General features: G+C 41.4%; 1 protein-coding gene across 2 annotated transcripts; it reads right to left on the bottom strand.

Moving 5' to 3' along the window:
- Window positions 1-22,923, bottom strand: ZBTB43 (zinc finger and BTB domain containing 43). Of its 2 annotated transcripts, none has more exons than XM_047069640.1 (3): window positions 22,833-22,923; window positions 19,384-19,507; window positions 1-5,468 (listed from the first exon to the last, which is right to left on the bottom strand). In XM_047069640.1, the coding sequence occupies exon 3, from the start codon at window positions 5,443-5,445 to the stop codon at window positions 4,042-4,044; it is 1,404 nt and encodes a 467-aa protein (XP_046925596.1). In that variant the 5' UTR covers window positions 5,446-5,468; window positions 19,384-19,507; window positions 22,833-22,923; the 3' UTR covers window positions 1-4,041. The 2 variants fall into 2 exon arrangements, with proteins under 2 accessions (XP_046925596.1, XP_046925606.1); XM_047069650.1 differs by lacking the exon at window positions 22,833-22,923 and adding an exon at window positions 22,469-22,579.
- Window positions 22,924-24,516: the final 1,593 nt, after the last annotated feature.

The following is a 24,516-nucleotide window of genomic DNA, read 5'->3' as shown; positions in this document are numbered from 1 at the left end:
TTTTACAAAGTTGACGGATAACATTTATTAAAACATGTCATACAAAAGGGCATGGTCTCTTCTATAAGAAGAAAATATTAAACAGTAACATTCAATTAAGTAAAACCATGCTGTACACTGAAGACAGCAATATATAAAGACAAAACTATTCAACTTTTGCAACACAGGCATAACATTTCACAAAATATCAATAAGATATGCACCTAATGATAATCTGTTTATCATCAAATGGTTTTGTGGTCTAAGAGTCACCTGACTTGCATAAATAAAGTAATTTTCTGGAAGAAACATTGGGAACCTCATAAAAGGAAAGAAGGCAGCAGCAACTGACATTATGACACAGGCTTCAAGCAACACTAAAACAAAAACAAACAAACAAAAAAAAATGTCACATTTGCAAAATGTGTTCCAGCATCTTCCCATTGGGCACTATCAGTAGAGATTTGAAATAAGAAACAAGAAACATGTACCTTTAAATATGTAAGTAGCAAAGAAAAAACCCAAACAAACAAACCCTGGTTTTACTGAACAAAGTTAGTCACCCATGAAAGCAATTAAATCACAAAATTAGTGTGGCACAGATGGGGGCTGGGGAAGGGGGTAAGTATGTTGCTTGTTTTCCAGCATTCCTAAATTATCAGAGACCTTTACAAACACAGACCCCTGGATTTGGTGTGACGGAGTCCTCGCCACCCACCCAGAGGGCTGTGGCCAATCCTCCCCCCACCCCCCTCCAGGGCAAACACGACTGGGCTGCTTTTGCTCTGCCCCCCACATCACTTCCCCAGCAGCTTGGGGATGTGCGTGCCTCTGCAGGAAGGGGCCATTGAGACCAAGCAGCTTTCCTAAACAGCTAGAAGTCAACATAGGGTCAGTTTCGTTCAGCAGATGACCATGAGAATGGAGAAGACCCTTTTGGACAGACTCTTTGAAAGCAGTGGTATAAAGAAGGGATTAGAGGAAGGTGAGATCTAGGAGTGAGAATCAACAGGCCGGAGCCCAGGAGGGCCTGGGGGTAACCCTCAACACTTGAGGGAAGGCTACCGCAGTCCTTCCTTAGACGGTGATCCCTACTTTACCAAGTGGATTGTTGTCATGTGTACACCTAAAATTAAAGGCATGGTATAAATACTAATATTAGATACCACTGGTGGTGCCTTGAAGCCCTTTCCCGCTGGGACTGGAGAAGAACCACAGTTAAGACTCAAAGTAGGGGACAAATACCTTGGTTGTAGGCCATTAACACGATCCCTGAAAGACTGTTTGGAAAATGTTACCCACAACTATCCAAACTCATTTGGAAGGATAAAGATTTTCTAAAGCTGTACTGAGGCTAAGGAGAGAGACTATCCAACCCAGAGTGGGCAGGAGAAAAAAGGTAGTAATACAGTATGATCTCCTAATCCTAAAAAGCAAAGTTTATAAAAATTCACTTTCACTATCCAAACTAAGGCAATCTCTTTTCCCCGCCTCTCTGAACATGGCCAGCATTTCAGATGCCCAACCATCTCACAGGGTCTGGCTGACCCGATTAGCAACCCTAATTTTAAAGGAAACCCCAACTACCATAAAAAACTTAAAACAGCAGGTGTGAGGAACTTACACTTTAAATTCTATACTTAGTTGATGTACATATAAGGATTTCAATAAAGGACACCTTTCTTCACAACACATTAAATAAGTCCCGGCACAACTGACTACTTGCAAAACTACCACCCAAGGGCTGCCCACCACTCCGGGCTAAACAAGAATTCTTCATCATTACTCATAACAAAGGTGCCGTGCTAATTTCAGCATAACTGAAGAACCATGACTTTTCTAGAACGTTTTTATTCTATCTCTCAGACTCTTCTCCCAAAACGTCCCAATGCTCATCTGAATACAATCTTTAATGGGAAACAGCACATCAAACCTTCCGAACAGGCAGAAAATGATTGGCTGATACCACGGGAGAGGGTGATGGGCTTTTGGCAGAACTAAACGGCTTCAACGCCATAGCACTGAAATTAGTAGGAATAATAAAACAATTTCTCCTCACACACAATGGCCAGGATCATACCTAAAATCCATTGGCTTCTAACATGAAAAAATGAGAAGGAGCAATTGAACTTTGATTGTACAGTCTCCTCTATACACATCTGTCATGTATGCAGAGAAAGGACTGTTTACCGGTGAAGCTTCAACACCAAGAGAATATTAATGTGGCAAACAACCAAGAGGTAATATCTAGTTTCTAGATTAAAAAAATCAATATATATATATATTTATAATAAAGTTTTAAATACAAAGTGCTTTTTATATATCGAGAATGATACAGTGTTAATGAATAGATCCCTGTTTTGTAATGTCGATTACAAGAATTAACTGGTAAATAAGTACTTTCTTTCCCCTTTCCAGATACTGTTCAACAAGTAAATGCCTTCCTTCGTGGTTGGAGCTTAAGGACCAGAGGCCATTGCCAGCAATGTCTATCGCATTAGAGCAAAGCCAAACTTCTGAAAAAAAATTTCACCTCAAATCCAGGAAAAGTTATTTTTATTTTAAGGAAAAAAAAGTTTCCACTTGGAAGTAAAAGACCAGTAATTTATGGAAAAGTTGACATAATAGTAGCACCCTGTCCTACCCTGGTGAGAACTTCAGGTATATTACACAGCTTAAAAGCATCCTGAATATATGCTTCCTTTTTAACCTAAAACATCTGACTGAGCTGCAGAAAAGGTCTCAAGAATAGCTGCTTTTCTCGATGTTTTTTGGTACATACAGCTGTGTGGACTTGGAAATTTATGCAGCTTTATCTAGAATCTGGGAGCATGAATCTGTAGACTACTTTCTAAAATTAGGACTCCCTCTTTCCCCCTTTTAAAACACATTCCAGCACTCCTAAAGAACTGGCAGCATTAGCTCTATGTGCCCCTCTGGGACTACCTCCCCTACCAGTGTATCTTCAAGACTCCTCTTTTCTTGGGCAGTTGTTTTTCCTGCCACTCAACATTCTGATACTTAGCAACTCGCGCTGACAGCTGGGGAGTTTCACCGGAGCACTCCATAAACTCCCTACGCTCACAGGTAACTCTCAGCAGTGACTCTTGGCTCCCTCCCACCAACTGTGGTCATGGACTGAACTCTTCAGGAAGCATCATAACCTAAGAGAGAAATGGCTGGAGCAGCCAATATGGTACCGTGGTCAGGGTCAAAGCAGGCTAGACGCCTACTAGCCACAGAGCAGATCCCACTGTGTGGATGCTATAATTACACAGGATTTGGGACAGCAAACCAATTAGAAATACCTATCTCTGGCACCCTAGAGAATTACAATTAGATACAATTGTCCAAACTAAATGTTAGTACTAAAATACAAAACTTTTTTGCCTTATCAAGAGTCTGAAACACATCGTGACAGTGGCGTCTTACAGAAACTGAAGCTTGTACCATAAGTTATTTGTTTCTTACTTAGAATGTCACCCTTTTAGCGTCTCCATAGTTTTTCATTAAAATACCCTCTAGAAAGAATAAAACCAGACAAGAGAGCTCTGTTAATCAATTTCGCATCCTAGGAATCACATTATCTGTTAGCTTTTACAGAAGTAGCCTTTCATTCAGTGAAGCAGCTACTAAAACAAACCCACATTACCTAAGTATCTATAGTGAGAGCTAAATAAAATGCCAACGTGACCTTGTAATGAGCGATCAAAATTTGCTGCCACCTGAAACAGAACTGGTAGGCTGGAGTCCAGTTCCAAGTGCAGATGTCTGTATCACCAAGTCCACCTGCCTCAATCACAACGGGCCTGAAGGTTTACCTTGCCAGCTGGGAAGTGGGTTAACTTATCCCCATTACCCACTCCAGGCCTGGACAGGAACATACAAATTTGAGGAATTAGATTTTTAAATTGGCCTACTTAGAGCTGGTCTTTCAGAAATATCTTCCATTTTTTTTAAGCTTCTCTCATAATAGCAAGTAGCACGCATCATCTGTGCCCAGATTTGCATAATTACCATAGTTTATTTTTGTGCCTGCCACTCAAGGGCCAGATCCTATTTTTAGTTAGCCTCAGTCGTATTCTGCTCAGCCTTTGCAGCTTCGTAGGACTTGGTACAAGAAGTCACATGCCTGTGGAAACTGTCCCTCCACATAAATCTCTTTGCACAGATATTACACTCATAGGGCTTTATGCCCGTATGAATTTTCATGTGCCCCACGAGATGATGCTTCATTTTGAATTTCTTACCACAGACACCACAGCCATAAGGCCGAAGACCGAGGTGCATGCTCATGTGTCGATCTCTCTGACTCTTGTGAGTGAAACTTTTCCCACACTGACAAGGATACAGCTTGTCGGTGGCTGAGAATCCTAAATGAGAAGCTTCTTCTTTAATCCCTGTTACCATTTCAATATTCTCACTGTAGCCCGATGCCAGGGCAGCCTCCTGTCTGTGCCCAATGAGATTACCGTCTGACCTCTCTCCAGAAAACTCTTCCATGGAAGAGCCGTAGAAATCCACCTGCTCATCATAATTGCTTTCATCAGCCTGTTCGTCAAACTCTGCTTCTACTTTTTTTTCCCCGATGTGAAAGTCTTCCTCCACTCCCGAAGGCTGGACTGAGTGCTCCGTCTGCATGGTGTTGATAGACTCAGTGACCTGGTGCTCATCGTAGGGCGCGTGCACATCCATGCCCTCACATGCCTGGTCAAAGCGCTCGGGCTTCACGTGGATCCAGCGCTTGTGCGCCATTATGCTGGGCTTGCTATACATGGGCCGGGTGTAGTGGAACTCGGCGCTGTCGCTGGCCCCCTCCTCCCCGTCCTGGCTCGCCATTTCCGTGCTCAGCCGGTCATGCTCTGTGGACGAGTTGCTGGGAAGGTATTCGTGCTCAGTGAGTTGAGATGACAGCTCGTCTTTGGTGCTCTCCTCTTCATTCTCTCCGTCCCTCAGTTCTTGGGCTTTGGGGAAATCAGTATGGCCCCCAGAGCCCAGCTCAAAGCTCTCGACCAGGCCATTATAATTACTGCTGCTAGGAGACTGGTGGTCACTGCCATGATTTAGCTTCTGACAAAGAACTGTAGGGTTTCCCTCTAAAACCTCAGTGCATTTGTCTACCACATGCCACATCTGGAGGAAGCTTGCTGCTGTTAAGTAACTAACAATTTCTGGAGCAGGCATTACTAGACGTCCCGTATAACTAGATAGGAGAATGTTCTCAAACACTCTTGGGTTCATCACATCAGGTAAAACAATCCTCCTGCTATTTTTCAGGAGTACCTGGTCACAAAAGTAGGGTGAACTGGCAGCAAGAACAGCTTTGTGTGCCCGGAAAATGTGGCCTTGGACAACAATGGAGACATCACATAATTGTCCTTGCTGGCGCTGCTGGTTCAGTTTCTGCAGAATGGTGCTGGAAAAATCAGGAAATTCCACTCGAAAAGAGTTTGTTCCAGGCTCCATTTCATCACAAATCTCGTTCAGTGCTACAAAAGAAAGAAAAACGAGTGCTAATTCCAGCCCAAAGAGACACTTATTGATCACTAAGGAAACTAAGACAAGTTCCACAGTTCCATAGAGTCCCCTTGCTTGTGGGCATTAGTGGGTGGAGCATTCATCCCCCAGAGCAAAGCTTGCAGATGCGGGGGTGCCAGGAACGACCCGCTACTCTTCCTGGTATTAACTCTTCATTTTGCCTATGTCTATGAATGAGAATAGAATTCAGAGATGTGCTTTGTAAGCTGTACAAATCTCCTAAATAAAACAAAGTACATATTTCTAGTCAAGACAAGCATGATACCTGTCCAAGCAGTAGAATTTTTAAGAGACCTCAGATTTAATCCACATTTGCCAAGGTGGGGTGAGGAAGTGAGGATGGAATTGTTGGAAGAAGGAAAGACTTATGTAAAGTTTCTGAGACTAGAATGAACTCAGCCACTGCAAGGAACTGAAAGGAGACCATTAGCCTAAAATCCAGTGCAGGAGTGAGGGGAAAGGGGGCTGAAGTGGTCAGAACAATCTTGCCTTTGGTCCTTCAGCACCATAGGTGCAAACTCACTGAAGTCCCAAACAATGTGACTTTCTTCAGTTGCCAGCAGAATTTTAGCCCTTTTAGGAGCTTCTGACGTGAAGCAGAATGAAGCGGTAAGTAAGGCAAGGTATTCCTTCTATCTGATGGTTTCCAAACTGTTTACAGACCAAAGAGCATACTAAATATTGTCCCTGTTACTGAATGACCTCAATCCGAAGATAAAGTTATAACAAAGAATAAAGGATTGCCTGTGTGGTTACTGTAAATATATTTAGTGGGGTAGTCAAGCATTAGAGAAGCTTTCTAACAGCAGCAATCCACAAGATAAACTCTGTTAGACACCTGCTCATGCCCCATAATTCCACAGTAAATTAAAATAAACCAGTAACCCAAGAGATTTATTGGCACTATCCATCATCTGGCTCTAAAACTATATCCAAACATTGCTAAATGCCAGGTTTTCTAAGTATGAGATTAAAACCAAACCAAAACCAAAACCCAGGGGCACTGGGTGTCCCACTTCGACTAAGGTCATGATCTCACAGTTTGTGAGTTCAAGCCCCACACGGGGCTCACTGATGTCAGCGCAGACCATGCTTCAGATCCTCTGCCCCCCTCTCTTTGCCCCTCCCCCACTTGTCTTCTCTCAAAAATAAATAAAAAACATTAAAAAAACCCCAAAAACCCAAAGATTGAAAGTCATCTTTGAGAGATAGGGAGAAAGACCAAGAAAAGAAACTAATGTTTCTTGAGTAGGTACTGTATAGCAGGGACTGTATTCCTTTTTTCCACTTTATAATGACTGCAAATATAGAGATCGATATTCTCAGGTTCAGTAACTCAGGTTCAAGTAACTTTACCAAGGTTAAAATAAGAGCTAATTTTTATTACTGTTTATTTATTTTTGAGACAGAGAGAGACAGAGCACGAACAGGGGAACGTCAGAGAGAGGGAGACACAGAATCTGAAGCAGGCTCCAGGCTCTGAGCTGTCAGCACAGAGCTGGACGCGGGGCTCAAACTCATGGACCGTGAGATCATGCATGACCTGAGCCGAAGTCTGACGCTTAACCGACTGAGCCACCCAGGCACCCCAGAGCTAATTTTTATGAGATTGGGCTGTGATTCTAGGTCTTCATCACTTCAAAGCCTATCCTATTTTTCCTATAACATCATTCTCCCTCTTCTAGGAAGATAACAAAATACCAGATAAGTCAATAATTTTAAGAGGTAAGATGGTGTTTTTAGAAATAAGTATTAATTTATGGTTTATACCTCTTAAAACATTTCATAGTAATTTAAAACAAAAATAGGGGCACCTGGGTGGCTCTGTCAGTTGAGTGTCCGACTTTGGCTCAGGTCATGATCTTGCGGTTCATGAGTTTGAGCCCTACATCCAGCTCGCTGTCAGTGCAGAGCCTGCTTAGGATCCTCTGTCCTTGTCTCCCTGCCATCTGCAGCTTGTGCTCTCTCTCTCACTTTCTCATTAGCACAAAAAGAACTAACTCAATGCTGTTTAATGACTATATAGTTCCTATTATATGGACTTACCATAATTTCAACGTTTATTTATTTTTGGGACAGAGAGAGACAGAGCATGAACGGGGGAGGGGCAGAGAGAGAGGGAGACACAGAATCGGAAACAGGCTCCAGGCTCTGAGCCATCAGCCCAGAGCCCGACGCGGGGCTCGAACTCACGGACCGCGAGATCGTGACCTGGCTGAAGTCGGACGCTTAACCGACTGCGCCACCCAGGCGCCCCTGGACTTACCATAATTTAAGCAGCTCTCTTATAGAATTTCAATTATCTAGGCTTTTGAAATTATGAGGAATGCTATTATAAATACACAATGTAATTATACTGTGCATAACCATCTTGGCGTATCTTTGGAAATATCTATAGGGTAAATTCTATCAGCGGAATTGCTGGGTCAAAGGACTGTGCATTTGACATTTTGATGTATATTACAAAGCTACTTTCCAGAAAGGTTGCAACAAGTCACACTCCTATCAACAGTAAATAACACTCCACACCCTTAACAATTCTGGACATTATCAAACAAGAAAAAAAAAGTTTGCAAGCCTCCTAAGTAAATAATCCATGATTCATTATTATTTAGATCAACATTTATTTAATTATGAATGAGAACGATATTCTTTATTCATGTTTACTGGTCATGTGTTTTTCCTATAAATTATCAGTTATATTCTTTGTTCAAATAAATTGGGCAATTCATCTTATTGATTTTTAGTTTTTTATAAACGTAAGAAATTAACTTTGAAATTTATATAAATTACCCAGTCTTTGCTTTTATGGCTCTAGGGTTTTGTGTTAGACATAGAAAGGCATCCCCAACTCCAAGACTATTTTAAATAAATAAAAAGATTTAGTTTTTTTCCCTGGTACCACTTTTTTTTTTTTTAAGTAATTAATTTATTTTGAGGGAGCAAGAGCAGGGGAGGGGCAGACAGAGAGAAGGAGAGAGACAGAGAATCCCAAGCAGGCCTGATGCGGGGCTTCACTCACAAAATATGAGATCATGACCCGAACCAAAATCAAGAATTGGACACTTGACTGAGCTACCCAGCCAGGTGCCCCTCCCTGGTAGCAATTTTTTTTTTTTTTAAAGCTTTTAAATGTTTAATACACAAAGAGTTTGTTTTGGCATAAGGAGTAAGGTTGGAATCCAGCCCTTTTCCCTCCAAAATGTCTAGCCTATTTTCCAACACTATTATTGAATATTAATCTTCTCATCAAGATTTCAAATAATGTTGTGGAATGTTAAATGACTGAGAACAACACTTTCAAAAACAACTCTATAAAAATAAATGTCATAAGTGATAACAGAGAAAATGGTGGAGTAGGAAGCTCTCGGGATCAGTCCCACCATCAAAACAACCAGTAAGCTGTTGAAGGATCAGAATCAACTATTTGAGAACTCTGGAATCTGATCAGACACTTGTAGCAACCAAGGCAATGCTTGCTGAAGAGAGAGCCTGCTGAACCTCACTAGCAGTGCTGCCCGCACAAACCAGCTATAACCCCCACTCCCACCCCCGACCCACTCCTAGAGTGGCTGGCTCGTGGCAGGGAGGACAACAAGGAATATGTCCTCCAAAAACTGGGGCATTTACATTCTGGCCAGTATGGTGGATCCATGCAGCTTTGTTCTGGCCCTCTCAGGCAGCAGTGGCTTCCCCAGCAGCACTGAGCATAATTTTTTTTTTTTTTTTTTTTGGATCATAAGATTTCAAAAGACAAACATGCTCCCCCTCCCTCCCACCCCCCGAGCCTGGGTCAAAGTATTTAAGGAAGTCTGTCAGGTCACAGGCTGACCACACAGATAAAACAACAGAAACTTCAGTGACCACATGCAACAAGGGATACAGACTTGGCAAAAATAGCTTGGAAAAACTGTCATGCAAACCAACAACTGCAGCCCTCAACAAGTAACAAAAGAAGTCCCATAGGATGGGAAGGATCTAATTTCAAGAGTTACCATATTCGAATACTTAAAATGTTCTAGTTCTCAACCAAAAATTACAAAGTATAAAAGAACAAGGAAGAGAGATGCATTCACAAGGAAAAGAATATTAGAAACTATACTTGGGGGATTCTCGACATTAGAATTACCAGTCATACTAAAGTAAATCAATTATCTTACATATGCTCAAATTGCTTAAAACACACGCGTGCGCGCACACGCACACGAAAAACCCCACTATGGACAAAAACTAAAGGAAATCAGGAGAATAATGTCAGTAAAGAGATAGAAATTATAAAAAGGAACCAAACAGAAATTCTGGAGCTGAGAAGAATAGTTGAAGCCCTAACCGCCCCTCAAAACCCTAGAATGTGACAGTATTTGTATACGAGGCCTTTAAAGAGGTCATTAAAATAGAGTTACTAGGGTGGGCCCTAATCCAATCTGACTAGTATTCTTGTAAGAAATTAAATTTGGACACACAGCAGCATCTAGGGGGTACACAATGTGAAGACACGTGAAAAGGTGGCCATCTGCAAGCTGAGGAGAAAGGCCTCAGGATAAACCAAATCTACAGACACCATGATCTTGCTCTTCTAGCCTCTAGAATTGTGAGAAAAAAAAAAAATCCTGTTATTTAAGCCACCTAGTCTGTGGTGTTTTGTTTGAAAGACACAGGAAACCAATACAAGTTGAAGTAAAAAGTCCGCAGATTTAAAATAGGCAGAAGAAAAAAAAGTCACCAAACTCAAAGACAAGGCAATTGAAATTATTGAGTCAGAGGAGTGGTGAGAAAAATGAAGAGAAACGAACACTGTGTCAGGTAACTGTGGGACATCATTAAATGTACCAAATGCACCCCATGGGAGTCTCAAAGACTAGAAAAGGTATTAAAAGAAATACTGGTAGAAAACTTCCCAAATTGGATAAAAGAGAAACCTATACATCCAGGAAGCTCAACAAACTCCAAGCAGGATAAAACGAAAGAGATCCACATTAGACACATTGTAAGTTAAATAGTAAGTAGAAAGTCAAAGACAAGGGAGCTGAATGCAGTAAGAAGGAAATGCCTCATCACATGAAAGACATCTTCAATTAAGATTCACACCTTAAAAAAAACCATACATGTCAGAAAGTAGTAGTATGGCATATTTAAAGTGCTAGAAGAAAAAACTGTCAACCGATAATTCTGTATCTGGCAAAACTACCTTTTCTTGAATGAAGAAGAAATTAAGACACTCCCAGATAAAAAGGTAAGGGTATTCATTACCAAAACTTTTCTTTTTTTACGTTTATTTATTATTTAGAGACAGAAAGACACAGAGCATGAGCGGGGGAGGGGCTGAGAGATGGAGAAGACACAGAATTCTGAAGCAGGCTCCAGGCTTCGAGCTGTTAGCACAGAGCCCGACGTGGAGCTCGAACTCACAAACTGCAAGATCATGACCTGAGCCGAAGTCGGATGCTCAACCGACTGAGCCACCCAGGTGCCCCATTCATTACCAGAACTTTTCTACAAGAAATGATAAAAAGGTATCCTTCAAGCTGAGATAAAAGAATACTAGGTAAGGGCGCCTGGGTGGCTCAGTCGGTTAAGCATCCGACTTGAGCTCACTCAGGTCATGATCTCCGTGGGTTCAGGCCCTGCATTGGGCTCTGTGCTGACACCTCACAGCCTGGAGCCTGCTTCAAGTGCTCTGTGTTTCCCTCTTTCTCCGTTCCTCCCCTGCTTGCACTCTGTCTCTTTTTGTCTCTCAAAAATAATAAATGAATATTAAAAAAAAAAAAGAATACTAGGTAGTAATTCAATGGCATATGAAGGAATAAAGACCAATGATAAAGGTTAACAACATAAACATAAAAGCTGTTATTATTTTGACTTATAACTTTTTTCCTGTATGCTTGAAAATGCAAATTCATAAAACAATACTTATAAATCAACATAAATAGGCAATGTATGAAGATGTAATCCATGACAATAACAAAATGAAGGGAAAGGGATGGAGGTGTAAGGAACAGTTTAAGAGATTAATCGTAAATCTCAATGTAACTACTAAGAAAATAATAATATACATGAAAAGGAATGAAAGGAATCAAAATGGCATGCCAAAAAAGAATAAATGCTTTATTTTTTTAATAAATGTTTTTAAAAGGTAGTAATGGAGAAATTGAGAAACAAAAAACATACAAGGTATACAGAAAACAGCTAAATGGTAGAAGTAAATCCTTTCTCACCAGTACTTAAATGTAAACGGATTAAACTCTCCAATTAAAAGGTGGAGACTGGCAGAATGGATTAAAAAACATGGTTTATTTATATATTTTCTATGAGAGACAACATATAACACACAAGTAAAATGATAGAAAAGATATTCCATGCAAAGAGTAACCAAGAGAGATGGAGTGGCTGTATTATTATCAGACAAAATAGACTTTTTTTTTATGTTTACTCATCTTGAGAGAGAGAGCGAGCGAGCACACGCGCGTGCGCTTGAATGAGAGGAGGGGCAGAGAGAGAGAGAGAGAGAGGGAGACAGAATCTGAAGCAGCTATGAACTAACAGCAGCGAGCACGATGTGGGGCTTGAACTCATGAACCCGTGATATCATGACCTGAGCTGAAGTCAGACATTTAACCAACTGAGCCCCGCAGGTGCCCCCAGACAAAATAGATTTTAAGTCAAAAAGGTTACAAGAACAAAGAAAGACATTAGTAGATTGATAAAAGGTTCACTCTATCAAGAAGATAGAACCATACACATATATTCACTAAGAAATCTATATGGAGCAAAATATATGAAGCAAAAATGGACAATGAAGAAACAGACCAATCTACAACAACAGGTTATGACTCCAATTCCTCATTTTCAGTAATGGATAGAAAAACCAGACTTAAGATCTATAAGGAAATAGAGAACCTGAACATTATAACAAATCAATGATACCTAAAAGACAATACAGAACACAAAAAATAATGAATTTCTCAGGGGCACCTGGGTGGCTCAGTCGGTTAAGCATCCAACTTCAGCTCAGGTTGTGATCTCGTGGTCCATGAGTTTGAGCCCCGCATCGGGCTCTGTGCTCACAGCTCAGAGCCTGGAGCCTGTTTCAGATTCTGTGTCTCTCTCTCTCTCTCTGACCCTCCCCCGCTCATGCTCTTTCTCTCTCTGTCTCAAAAATAAATAAAGGTTAAAAAAAAAAAAAAGTAATGAATTTCTCATACATGCTAGGACATAAACCTACGACATAAACCTGGCAACATTGTGTTAAATCATGAGAAACATTAACTCAAATAAGCCAGACAGAAAAGGACACATGTTGTATAACTCCACTTCTGTGAAATATCTAGAATAGGCAAATTCAGAGACAAAAGTAGATTGGAGGTTACCATGGATTCAGGGGAGTTAGGAATGGGAGTTATTACTTAATAGGTAGAGTTTCTGTTTTGTGATGAAAAAACTGGGGGATTAGAAAGTGTTGCCATTTGTATAACATTGTGAGTGTAATTAATGCCACTGAATTGTACACTTGAAAATGGTTAAAATGGTAAATTTAGTGATATATTTTTTTACCACACATTAAAAAAAAAATTGGGGAAAATGTCATGTAACTTTACTTTCAACTATGTCAAGGTGGTAATGGTCCTTATAATTTAAAAGTATCTGACCTCTGGGGTGCCTGGCTGGCCCAGTTGGTGGAGCATGCGACTCTCGCTGTCAGGTTGTGAATTCAAGCCACATGTTGGGTGTAGAGATTATTAAAAAAAAAAAAAAAAAAAAAAAGGTATCTACTCTCTGCCCTTAACTTTGGGCAGGTGCGACATTTCTATATATTCCCTGATTTTACTAACATGCAAAGACTGAAACTCTCCTTCAGATTTTCCTGCCATATAAGCCATATTTACACACTCACAGGCAGTTGTGGTAGCTGTGATCTGTATTGATAGTACAGGTGCTGTTTCAATTTTTAACAACTTTCACAGAAGTAATTAACTCACTAAAATGAACACATAAATAAGTAAACCGACATAAAACACTATATGCACATTATTGGGGGGGTGGGTTTCTAAGATGATCAAGGAATCTCACCATCCAGAGTTTATAATCTGGTAGGGGGGAATGAAAAACATGCATACAACCCTGCTATTCAAGGCAAAGCATGATGGAAGCACCACACGAGAACTATAAACCCAAGAGAAATTCAGAGGAGGGGACCTGGTATAGCCTACAATTACATATCCTTTCACAATAAATTTTAGTATCACCAGGGTAAGAGGAAGACTTGAGAGCAGTATATAATTCTTCTCATCTACCACATCCTAACCAAACTAATCTAAGGAAAATGAAAAAAATTGGCCTGAGTCCTGGAAACTAGGGACCAGAGCTATCTGGTAAACTTTAATTAAGGACATAGTGTAGATGGGACCAGACTGGAAAGAGACATTACCTCTGCAACTCCACCCAGTTCCCCAGGCAATCCTGGTATAATAGTAGCAATCTTGAGAGAAGAACACTAACGCCTGTTCACTTGGAAGGTCTGGCTGTGGCTCAAATCCCAGGGTGGACTATGGGACAGGTCCCGCAGATTAGCAACATTAAGAGGTGGTTGTACTGGAATACCAATGTTTGTATAATGCCTCAGCAGAAAGTTTTTAAAAACTTGGCACGAGAGGGTGGAGTTCAGTTAGTAACTGGCAAAGACATGGCCCATCATTTGCCAGCTGGGCCAAAGACACTAAAGTAGGTCCCTGGTATCACAATTTCACGAACACAGAAGAAAGTACACAGAGCTCAAGCTGTCCTAAGAGTAAGACCTAGCTTCTGGCCCCAGCCATTCAACTCAAGTTAACCCCTGGTGTCAGCTAAAGAGCTAAGAGTTGATTCTAACAGCATTCAGGTTTACGGTAAAAGACCCCCAAAGGGCACTTGGGTGGTTTAGTCCGTGAAGCATCTGACTTCTGACTTCAGCTCAGGTCATGATCTCATGGTTCGCACGTTCGAGCCCCACATCGGGCTCTGCACTGACAGCTGGAGCCTGGAGTCTGCTTCAATTCTGTGCTCCCCCTCTCTCCACCCCTCCCCTGCTTGTGCCCTCTCTCTTTCAAAAATAAATAAACATTAAAAAAAATTTGGGGGGGGAAAGACCCCCAAACAATCCACCCACAAAGGGAAATTTTTCAGACCCAAACAGAATGTTTCCCTCTAAAGAATTAAAAACCTGGTTAGTTTTATTCTGTAAGTAACATGGGGTCTGTAAACACATTCTACAGTAACAAAAAAGAAAATAGCAAGGGATAAACAAAGAACAGTTTTGAGGGTATTGTTTCAGTTTTTTTAATGTTTGAGGGGGGGAGGGAGGGAGAGGGGGAGGGAAGGAGAGAGACAGAGACAGAGAGAATCCCAAGCAGGCTCTGCATCAGAGACCCATGTGGGGCTCAATCCCACAATCATGACCTGAGTCAAAATCAAGAGGTGGACACTTAACTGACTGAGCCACCCAGGTTTTCTTTCTTTCTTCTTCTTCTTTTTTTTCTTTTTTTATTAAAGTTAAGACCTATGCCCAACGTGGGGCTTGAACTTAGGACCTTGAAATGAAGAGTCACATGCTCTACTAAGACAGACAGACGTCCCTTAAGAGCACAGTTTATTTTTTAAATGTTTAAGAGAGAGAACATGAGTAGAGGAGGGGTAGGGAGAGAATCCCAAGCAGGCTCTGCATTGTCAGCGCAGAGCCTGACTAGGGGCTCGATTCCATGAACCATGAGATCATGACCTGAGCCGAAATCAAGAGCTACCCGACTGAGCCACCCAGGAACCCCTGGAATCTGCTATTTAAATGTGGGCCCTGGGAAGCACTGGAAACTTCTCAGTGATATGTTGTGAAATGTGTTCTGGAAAGACAATCTGCTGATGCACTTAAAAGCGGGAGTAAGTCTGAAGTACAGGTTTAATTATAAGATTTTAGCAAAGAAACCAGGTTTGAGGCAATGAAAGTAAGAGTGAGTATGGAAAACAGAGAGGTAGAATCAGTAGGACTGACTGAATTGGTAGGCAGGAAGATTCAAAGCTAGTGCAAGGCAGAAATTATACCATCAAGAGAGTGAAAAGTTAACCTCCAACATGGGAGAAGAAATATGCAATCATACATCACTGTTAAATGACCCATATCCAGAATACATAAAGAACTCTTAAATTTAATAATAGACAACTCAACTGAAAAATGGGCAAAGGATTTGAATGAACATTTCTCCAAAGAAGATATACAAATAAGCACACAAAAAAATGCTCAATATCATTATTCACTAGGGAAATGCAAATTCAAACTACAATGAGATACTACCCATTTGGACAGCCATGATATATAAGACACAAAAACAAGTGTTGATGTCGATATGGAAGGATTAAAATCATTATACATTGCTGGTGGGAATATAAAATGGGGTGGCTACTTTTGAGGTAGGTCCTCAAAAAGTTAACCATAAAGTTACCATGTAACCCAACAATTCTACTAGGTATATACACAAGAGCATTGAAAACATACGATATCCACAAAAACTTATACACGAATGTCCATAACAGCATTACTCATAATGGCCAAAAAATGGAAACGACCCAAATGTCCTCCTCTGATGACTGAATAAATAGAAGGTGGTATAGCCATACAGTGAAATATTACTCCATTTTATTATGTACTATGCACATATTATTGAACTATGCCATTCTTTTGGCAATAAAAAAGAATGACGTACTGACAAATGTGATAACATGGCTGAACCTTAAAACACTATACCAGGTGAAAGAAGTTAGATACAAAAGGCCACATCTTGCATGATTCCATTTATAAGAAATGTCCACAACAGAAAGATTTACAGACAAAAAGTAAATCAGTGGCTGCCAGAAACTACAGGGAAAGGAAAGGAGAATCACTGCTAATTGTGTGTTTTGTTTTGTTTTTGGTTTTTTTTGAGGTGGGGGAGAGAGGATGAAAATTCTAAAATTAGATTGTCCCACAATCTAATTTTAGAATGGGTTTATACAATCCACTGAATGCACTAAAAAACTTTTTTTTGACGTTCATTTATTTTTGAGAGAGGGGGAGAGAGAGAGTGGGGAATGGGCAGAGAGGGAGGGAGACAGAGGATCTGAAGCAGGCTCTGCATGGACAGCACAAAGCCCAATGCAAGGCTCGAACCCACAAACCACAAGATCATGACCTGAGCAGAAGTCGTACGCTCAACAGACTGATCCACCCAGGTGCCCCTACTAAAAAACTTTTAATTGTACATGAATCATGTTTCAGTAAAGCTGTTTAAGAAATAAAGTAATGCAAGGTAAACTACTTACCTATACCGACTCTGAAGTTTCCAAACTGGATAACTAGGAAAATGTTGTAATTAGTAGGAATAATAACAGCATCTACTATTTATTAAATGTGTGCATTGTACCAGAATACTGTATGTATTCCATCTCATCAATCCTCATAACAATCCACTGGATAGGTAGTTTTTATCTTATTGTACAGAATAGGAAATAGACACAGGGTGCCTGGGTGTCTCAGTAGGTTAAGCTCAGATCCAACTATGGCTCAGATCATGACCTCAGTTTGTGAGTTCAAGCCGCACATCGGGCTCTCCGCTGTCAGCGCAGAGCCTGCTTCAGATCCTGTTCCCCTCTCTCTCTGCCCCTCTCGCATATGCATGCACTCTCTCAAAAATAAACATTAAAAAAAAAGAAGAATAGGATATAGACAAAGAGGCTAAACTACTTGCTTAACTAGTAAGTGGTGAAGTTGGAATTAAATTCAAAACACTTGCTCAGGCCTAATATAACCTGTGATGATAGTGTGGAAAGTAAAGGTGAATACTACTTTCACAAATAAACAACTGAAATCGTCTATAACATATGATGCATTCCTAAACCCCAGAGCAAATTATTCACCATCCTCAGACTTAATAAGGTACTACAATTTTATTTGTCATCTTACACACAGTGTTTTGTTTTGTTTGTTTTAAAACTAATAGTAACAGTTCTAAAACATACACACCTATCTCAGTTCATTCCCTCCATAGTTCATGGATGCTCTCTGGCTTTTTTTTTTTTTTTTAATGTTCATTTATTTTTGAGAGAGACAGGGAGACAGAGTGCAAGTGGGGGAGGGGCAGAGAGCAAGGGAGACACAGAATCAGAAGCAGGCTCCAGGCTCCGAGCTGTCAGCACCGAGCCTGACGCTGGGCTCGAACTTGCGAACTGTGAGATCATGACCTGAGCCAAAGTCGGATGCTTAACCAACTGATCCACCCAGGCTTTTTTAAAAGCAGAAGACAATGGGAAAATATTGAAGAAATCACCAAACTCTAGATGACCTCCACGATCTCTTTCAATTTTGATGAGTTTAATGTATTTCTTATACAACTAAAGAACAGCGTATCAAATTTTACGCATTATTTAAACACAATTACATATCTTAAAACACAGCTAACAATAGGGAAGCAGACCCATTGGTCTTAAAGCCCTCCAAAGATTTCTTAATTAGACCATAAAGGTAATTTGCATACTTACTGTAGAGAGCACATTTAAACACAGTAAATACTACTTCAGTAAATCTAAAGATTGGCACAAATACACAAAAATACCAAAACCCCATGCCTACCAAAGTTCTTTCTTTACATTAGCCAGATGCTTTGCAGTTCAAAGGGCAAGCTATGTAAACCTGGGTCTTGCAACTGCGATACTCCTGAATCATTACACGTATTTTAAAGATGAATGAACTAGGGGCACCTGGCTGGCTCAGCTGGAAGAGCATGTGATTCTTGATCTCAGGTTCATGAGTTTGAACCCCGTGCTGGGTGTAGAGATTAGTTAAAAAAAAAAATCAAATCTTGGGGTGCCTAGATGGCTCAGTTAGTTGAGCATCCAACTCTTGATTTTGGCTCAGGCTCAGACTGTGATCCTGAGGTCACAGGATTGAGCCCCACCCTGGGCTCTGAGCTGAGCGTGGAGCCTGCTTGGGATTCTCTCTCTGGGCCCTTCCCTTCTCATGCTCTCTCTCTCTCTCTCTAATAAATAAAATGAAAAAATAAAATAAATCTCAGGAGTGTCTGGGTGGCTCAGTCAGGTTAAGCATCTGGCTCTTGATTTTGGCTCAGGTCATGATCTCATGGTTCATGGGAGCAAGCCTTGTGTCGGGCTCTGTGCTGACAGCATGGAGCCTGTTTGGGATTCTGTCTCCCTCTCTCTCTGCCTCTCCCCAACTGACTCATGCACAAGTTCACTCTCTCAAAATAAAAAAATTTAAGAAATTAAATCTTAAAAAAAAAAAAAGACGAGTAAACTAAACTCTGGAAGGTTAAAAGACCTGCCCAAGGTTATATATCTCAAAAGTGGTAGGTCAGAATTCAAATTTAAAGTTTAATTTAGGGGTGCCTGGGTGGCTCAGTCGGTTAAGCATCAGACTTCGGCCTGCGTCATGATCTTGGATTTCGTGGGTTTGAGCAATGCATCGGGCTCTGTGCCCAAAGAGTGGAGCCTGCTTTGGATTCTGTGCCTCCCTCTCTCTCTGCCCCTCCCCCGCTTGCATTCTGTCTCTCTTTTCCTCAAAAATAAACAAACATTAAAAAAAATTTTTTTAAGTTTAATTTAAATCTAATATTGTTCTAAGTTAAAAAAAAAAAAAGTCCCTGATAAGTTTCTCTGAAGTGAGATGCTGTAATGGTACAATGTAGAGCAGTGACTGGCCTTAAAATGTGCGACAGTTCCTGCTCAGAAGTATGGGAACCTATGGTCTAGAACAATTAAATACAAATACATCTTTATTTTTGCTGAAAAATAAACCATTTTAGTAAATAATTTTAAAAACCTGTATTTTCAGTAAGTTTATAGCTTACCTACCTAATGCAAAGGTGTTATCCTGGAAAAAAGCCCCTTATGCCATGGCCATCACAAAGCAGTATGGATGAATGAGGAAGAGGAACCCATTTCTCAGTTTTGCTTCAAATTAGAATCACACTGACTTCTGAAAGAAAAAAATCACGTTGAAAATGTAAAAACGATGCTGGTGACATTCAGCATATACATGTGCCTTGCTAATAAATACTACATGTGTAGGATTTATTTCTGAGCAGCAGAAAGAAAACTGGTATCTTCGGTTATATTAACTTCTAGTCTGTACTATCTTAGCTTCTGCCTTGTACTTAAAATGGACTTAATTTTGAAATAATTTTAGATTTACAGAAAAGTTACATAAATGCTGAGAGTTCTGTACACCCCTAAATCTCTCACCCAGTTTTAATAACCGTCTTACATTACCATGGTACTTTGGTTAAAAATAGAAAACCAACATGGATCAGTGTCTATGTAATTTTACAAAATTAAAATATCCTTTGGAAAAGTGTTTTCAGTCTTCAGACCATTGCCAATCAGCACCCCTATAGGTTCTCCTAATTGGAACACTTTAGCCAAAGAACTTAGTTAAAATCTATTTTAGGATTTTTTAAAAATAAGCTACCTACTTTATGGACTTTGAATCTTGTCTCCCTTTAATTTTAAGACACAGCTGAATGTTTTACTTAAAAAAAAAAGCCAAAAGCAAATACTCCATTGTAGCAAACTCTCTGAGATTCAAAAGAGAAGGTATTGTTCTAACCACAAACCCCACTTATCGGTCATCCTGCCATTACATTACAATATAGCCAAGGAAATGGTTTTAAATGCACTCTCATATTCATTAGCACTGGGGTAAGAAGCTCAAATCGAGAAAAACAGAAGGAAGACACAGCACTGGGTTTTAGGATAATGATTAGCTACATACCAACAAAACAAAACAAAACAAAACAAAACAAAACAAAACAAAACAAAAAAGGAAAGTCTTCTCGACATGTTGCAAATAAGACAAAAATCTTTCCAACCATAAATGTAGATAAAATAAAAAGGAAAAGTTCATGAAAATAACACACAGCACATTCAACGGATTTTAAGAGGCATATTTCAAAATTTCTGCAATCAGGATGTGATGGTCAAGTGGAAATTTTAATACTTGTCACTGCCTGAGACCCTCATCAATGTTTCTGATGGCACAAAGGACACTGTGGGAAAGTATGGACCCATCTCTGAACTTACAAGTATTCAAGAGTATGAATGTTAAAAGTTTAACACTTTCACCAATTTATTTCACTTATTTTTTAAAATTTAGGCATTAGAATGGTATCATGTAAAAATGTCTAAATAAGTCTAAAAATGTTTTCAAAAAGAATTTTCATAAGCCTAAGTGATTACAAAAGCACATGCCATAGCTTAATTGGCGGTGTCTTCTCCTCAATCCATGGTATCCTAGGATTCAATACAGTAGTAATTCAGCTGCTACATCTCACAAGAAAGCCTCATAAACTACCACAGCAGACAAAATAGCTTAAATAAGAACATAATACAAAGCCCCCCCCCATCAGAAAAGACACAGGAAATGACACATAATTTTGTGTTATCATAACAGGGCTGTTTTTCCAACCCTAACGGTTTTCTTCAGGTGAAAAGTAAAGTCTTCCTGAAATTCCCTATTTTTGCAGCAGATTCCTGCACTGAATCCGAGGATTATGGAGGGAGGAGAGCTAGAGTGGTAATCTGCCTCAAGTAAAAAACTTGAGGGAAGATTTTAACTGAATTATTTTGACCGAAGTCCTTTTCTAAGGACATTAGCTCTGACAAGAGCAGGCATCAACAAACAACTTAATGTTCCTAAGAGCTACAAAATAAATTTTTAAAAGCACATTTTCAAAGAGCTGGCTAGTACCAAGCTTCTCCAATGAGCAAGGGTTTTTTCCTCCCTGTACTGTGATGAAATATACTTAGTATAAAATTTGCTATTTTAAAGTGTCCAATTAGTAGAATTAAACACATTCACGATGTTGTGCGACCATCACCACTATCCATTTCCAGAACCTCTTCATCATCCCAAACTAAACCTCTGTATCCCTTAAACAGTAACTCTCCATTCCCTCCTCTACCAGCTCCTGGTAAACTGCATTCTACCTTCTGTCTGCCTCTATGAATTTGCCTATTTTGGACAAAGTGTAAGTGGACTCATACAGTATTTGTTCTTCTGGGTCTGGCTTATTTCTCCAGGGAGTACCTTAGTAAAGCAAAGAATGAATACCAAATTATTAGGTTTCTTATAATCTAACTGTACATACTGACACAATTTCTGCACTAAGCATACAGCTCTCCTAGAAATCCTGCTACTGTTCCATGAACCCCCAGGGACACAAGATCTCAGACGGACCCTTCCTTAGCCTGTAGACAGGCCTAGTTAAGCAGCTGTAATTCAAAGAGGAGGCTCCTGGGAGCTGTGGAGGCCATCCTGGGGTACGTGGACGGATCGAAGGGAATTCAGGAGCTGTGCAGGCCTAAAATGCCATGGGTAGGAAAAGGCAAGGATTTATCAAGGTATGCTGGCCCTGAGATGGTCTCTGGTCTGCCTGCTTCTGCACCGGACACTTAGGTTGGGCGACACCTGTCAGAGTTGAGGGCCAGACTGCAGTCTAGTCACTGAGAATGTCACCAGGGCAAGAAGCTTCACAGGGTCATGAGTCACCTTGCATGGCTCAGAGGTCCGGGCAGGCCTGCCCTGCCCCGCCCAGACAAACCCAGTTAGGAGAGGCAACAAACAAGAGAGAAAGGCACAAAACTGGCACCAACACGGACGGCCAAAGAGCAGGGCTGACAGGCAGGCCATGAATGAGAGGAAGGGCTGAGAGGGAAACACAGGGTGAAAAACCACATAAGCAAGGTGGAGGCAGAAATAAAGACAGGGTCCAGATAGAGACGGGCTCGAGAGAGACAAACTGGAAAGAAACACAAAGTTGACAGGGGCCGAGTTGAGATGCAAAAAGGGCAGGTGACAACAGGTGACAGAGACCGCAAGCGAGGGGAAACACTACTTAGAAGTAAACAGAGACAGATACTAGCAAAGTCTGGGCACAACCTTTCTCCTGGCTTTGGCTCGAACCCGAGGCCGCCGCGCCGCACCCACACGGCGCCCCCGAAAGGCCAGCGGACGAACCCGAGCGGGATCTCCAAGCGCTCTGGCCCGCCAAGGTCCGCCACCGCGGGGTGACCTTGGGCGAGACGCTGCCTCGGGGGCCTCGGTGTCGCGGTCGGCGCACCGGACTGGCTGGAGGCGGCCCGGGGCTCCGGGACTCCAACCGCCCGAGCGCGGCTAAAGCATCCTGGTCGGCGGAATGGGCCTGCCGGCCGGGGGCGCGCGCGCCGGGTCCTGCAGAGAAGCCCTTAAACCTCTCTGGCCTCCCCCCTCCCCTTCGCTACCTGCTGTCTCAACTCCGCAGTACCTGCTAAGGGCTCCGCACTCGCAAAACCCACCCGCGGGACACTTTCCGCCACCGGCTTCAGGCCCGTTCAAGCCGTCGCCGCCGCGACCGACTCAGCCTGCGCCTCCCGCCCCCGGAAATGCTTCCCGGTTCCGCCCCCGGGACTGCCAGTGCTTCCGGGGGTGCGTCAGAGAGAAGGCGGTGTGCGCATGCGGGACTCACTTTTGGGGCGGGGCGTCAGGAGAGGGCGCCCTTGTAGCCAGCGACTGCGCAGTGTAACCGGGAGCAGGTTAATCGGCTTTACGGACGATGAGTGAGGCCACTACTGTGAATGAGGAAGCTGATTCCAAGTCCTAAACCCTTTACAAACTTTATCTCTCTCATGTTACCTAGCAGAGATCGTATCAAATCTTTTTTGCCTCCACAATGCCTTTGGCACGTAGTGGATGCTCAGTAAATCTACAACGAATGGAACAGTTCCCTCTGTGTGGCAGGCGCTGAGCTGGGTACCCTCCCCAACCCTCAGGAAAAAGGCTCATTTTGTTCAGGTACCAGAGGAAATCTTTTGATCTCTGGGAGGTAGATCTTCACCCCTGCTAGAAGGAATGACTCATAATCAGTCCAAACTATTAATGGTAATCTCATTCTCATTATTAGCCAGTGGTTAAACTAGCCACAGTCATGTGACCAGCTTCTGGCACGTAGTACTTTTTTTTTTTTTTAAGAAAATCCACTAGGACTTTTAGTTAAGTATGCCCCTTAAGTGCTTTGCCACTTTTATTTTCTTCCTGTCTCTTAGCAGATCTTAAGGTTGGAAGTTCAGTCCAATCATGTGCCTATGATGTAAAAAGCAAATGCTAAGGCTGGCAAAGTGAAAAGATGGAAAGAGCCTAGGTCTCATATGACATTAAGCTACAGTCATAGCTTAACTCTGGATGTTCTGTTTTATGAGCCTAATGCATTTCTTACTTAGACTTTATTTTTAGCAATGTTGTAGACTCTTCAAATATAGCAGCTACAATTTATATTAAAAAACTAAGAGAAATATTGAAAAGCACCCTTTTCAAAACATAGATAAGCTTGTGAAAAAGTCAGGAAAATCATCTGAGGCTAGGGAGAAGCAGAAACACAAGCCTAGGAAGTTAGAGTTGATGTTCAGAAGTTTTGTACAGATGGGGCCCCTGGGTGGCTCAGTCTCTTAAGCATCTGACTCTTGATTTCTGCTCCGGTTGTGATCTCATGGTTGGTGGGATTGAGCCCCACGTTGATCTCTGCGCTGACAGTGTGGAGCCTGCTTGGGATTCTCTTTCCCTCTTTCTCTGACCCTCCCCTGCTCACGTGTGCTCTCTCTCTCTCTCAAAGAAATAAACTTAAAAAAAATATTAGAAACTTTGAACAGACATAGTCTGCATCGGTTCTGATGGGTTAGCATGTGTGCTATACTGATGAATATTTTGAAAATCGTCTCTGGAGGTAGGTAAACAATAATGCTGCTACAAGCCGTAGGGACATCTATGGGTCCAGGCAAGATGAGAGCCAAATTGGAACATCAGGTTGGGACCCAAGAAGGAATATCTCTTTAAGGGAAGGATAAACTGAAGGAAAGAAAATCTGCCCTGCTGCGATAGGCAACAAGGAAAGTTGTCTCTCTGCCTTGGCTCTGGATGGAGAGGTAATGCATTTTACTCAAATGGCCATCACATGG

Source organism: Lynx rufus, unplaced genomic scaffold (assembly GCF_022079265.1).
Source record: "Lynx rufus isolate CCGP_SWC_20201006 ecotype Redwood Valley unplaced genomic scaffold, mLynRuf1.p SCAF_10, whole genome shotgun sequence".
Taxonomy (NCBI): Eukaryota; Metazoa; Chordata; class Mammalia; order Carnivora; family Felidae; genus Lynx; species Lynx rufus.
Note: the sequence above shows the minus strand (reverse complement) of the source record. Positions and strands in the feature narration are given on the sequence as shown.

What these genes read in the sequence shown, in the direction of transcription:
- ZBTB43 (XM_047069640.1), bottom strand. Translation starts at nt 5,445, where the DNA reads ATGGAGCCTGGAACAAACTCTTTTCGAGTGGAATTTCCTGATTTTTCC.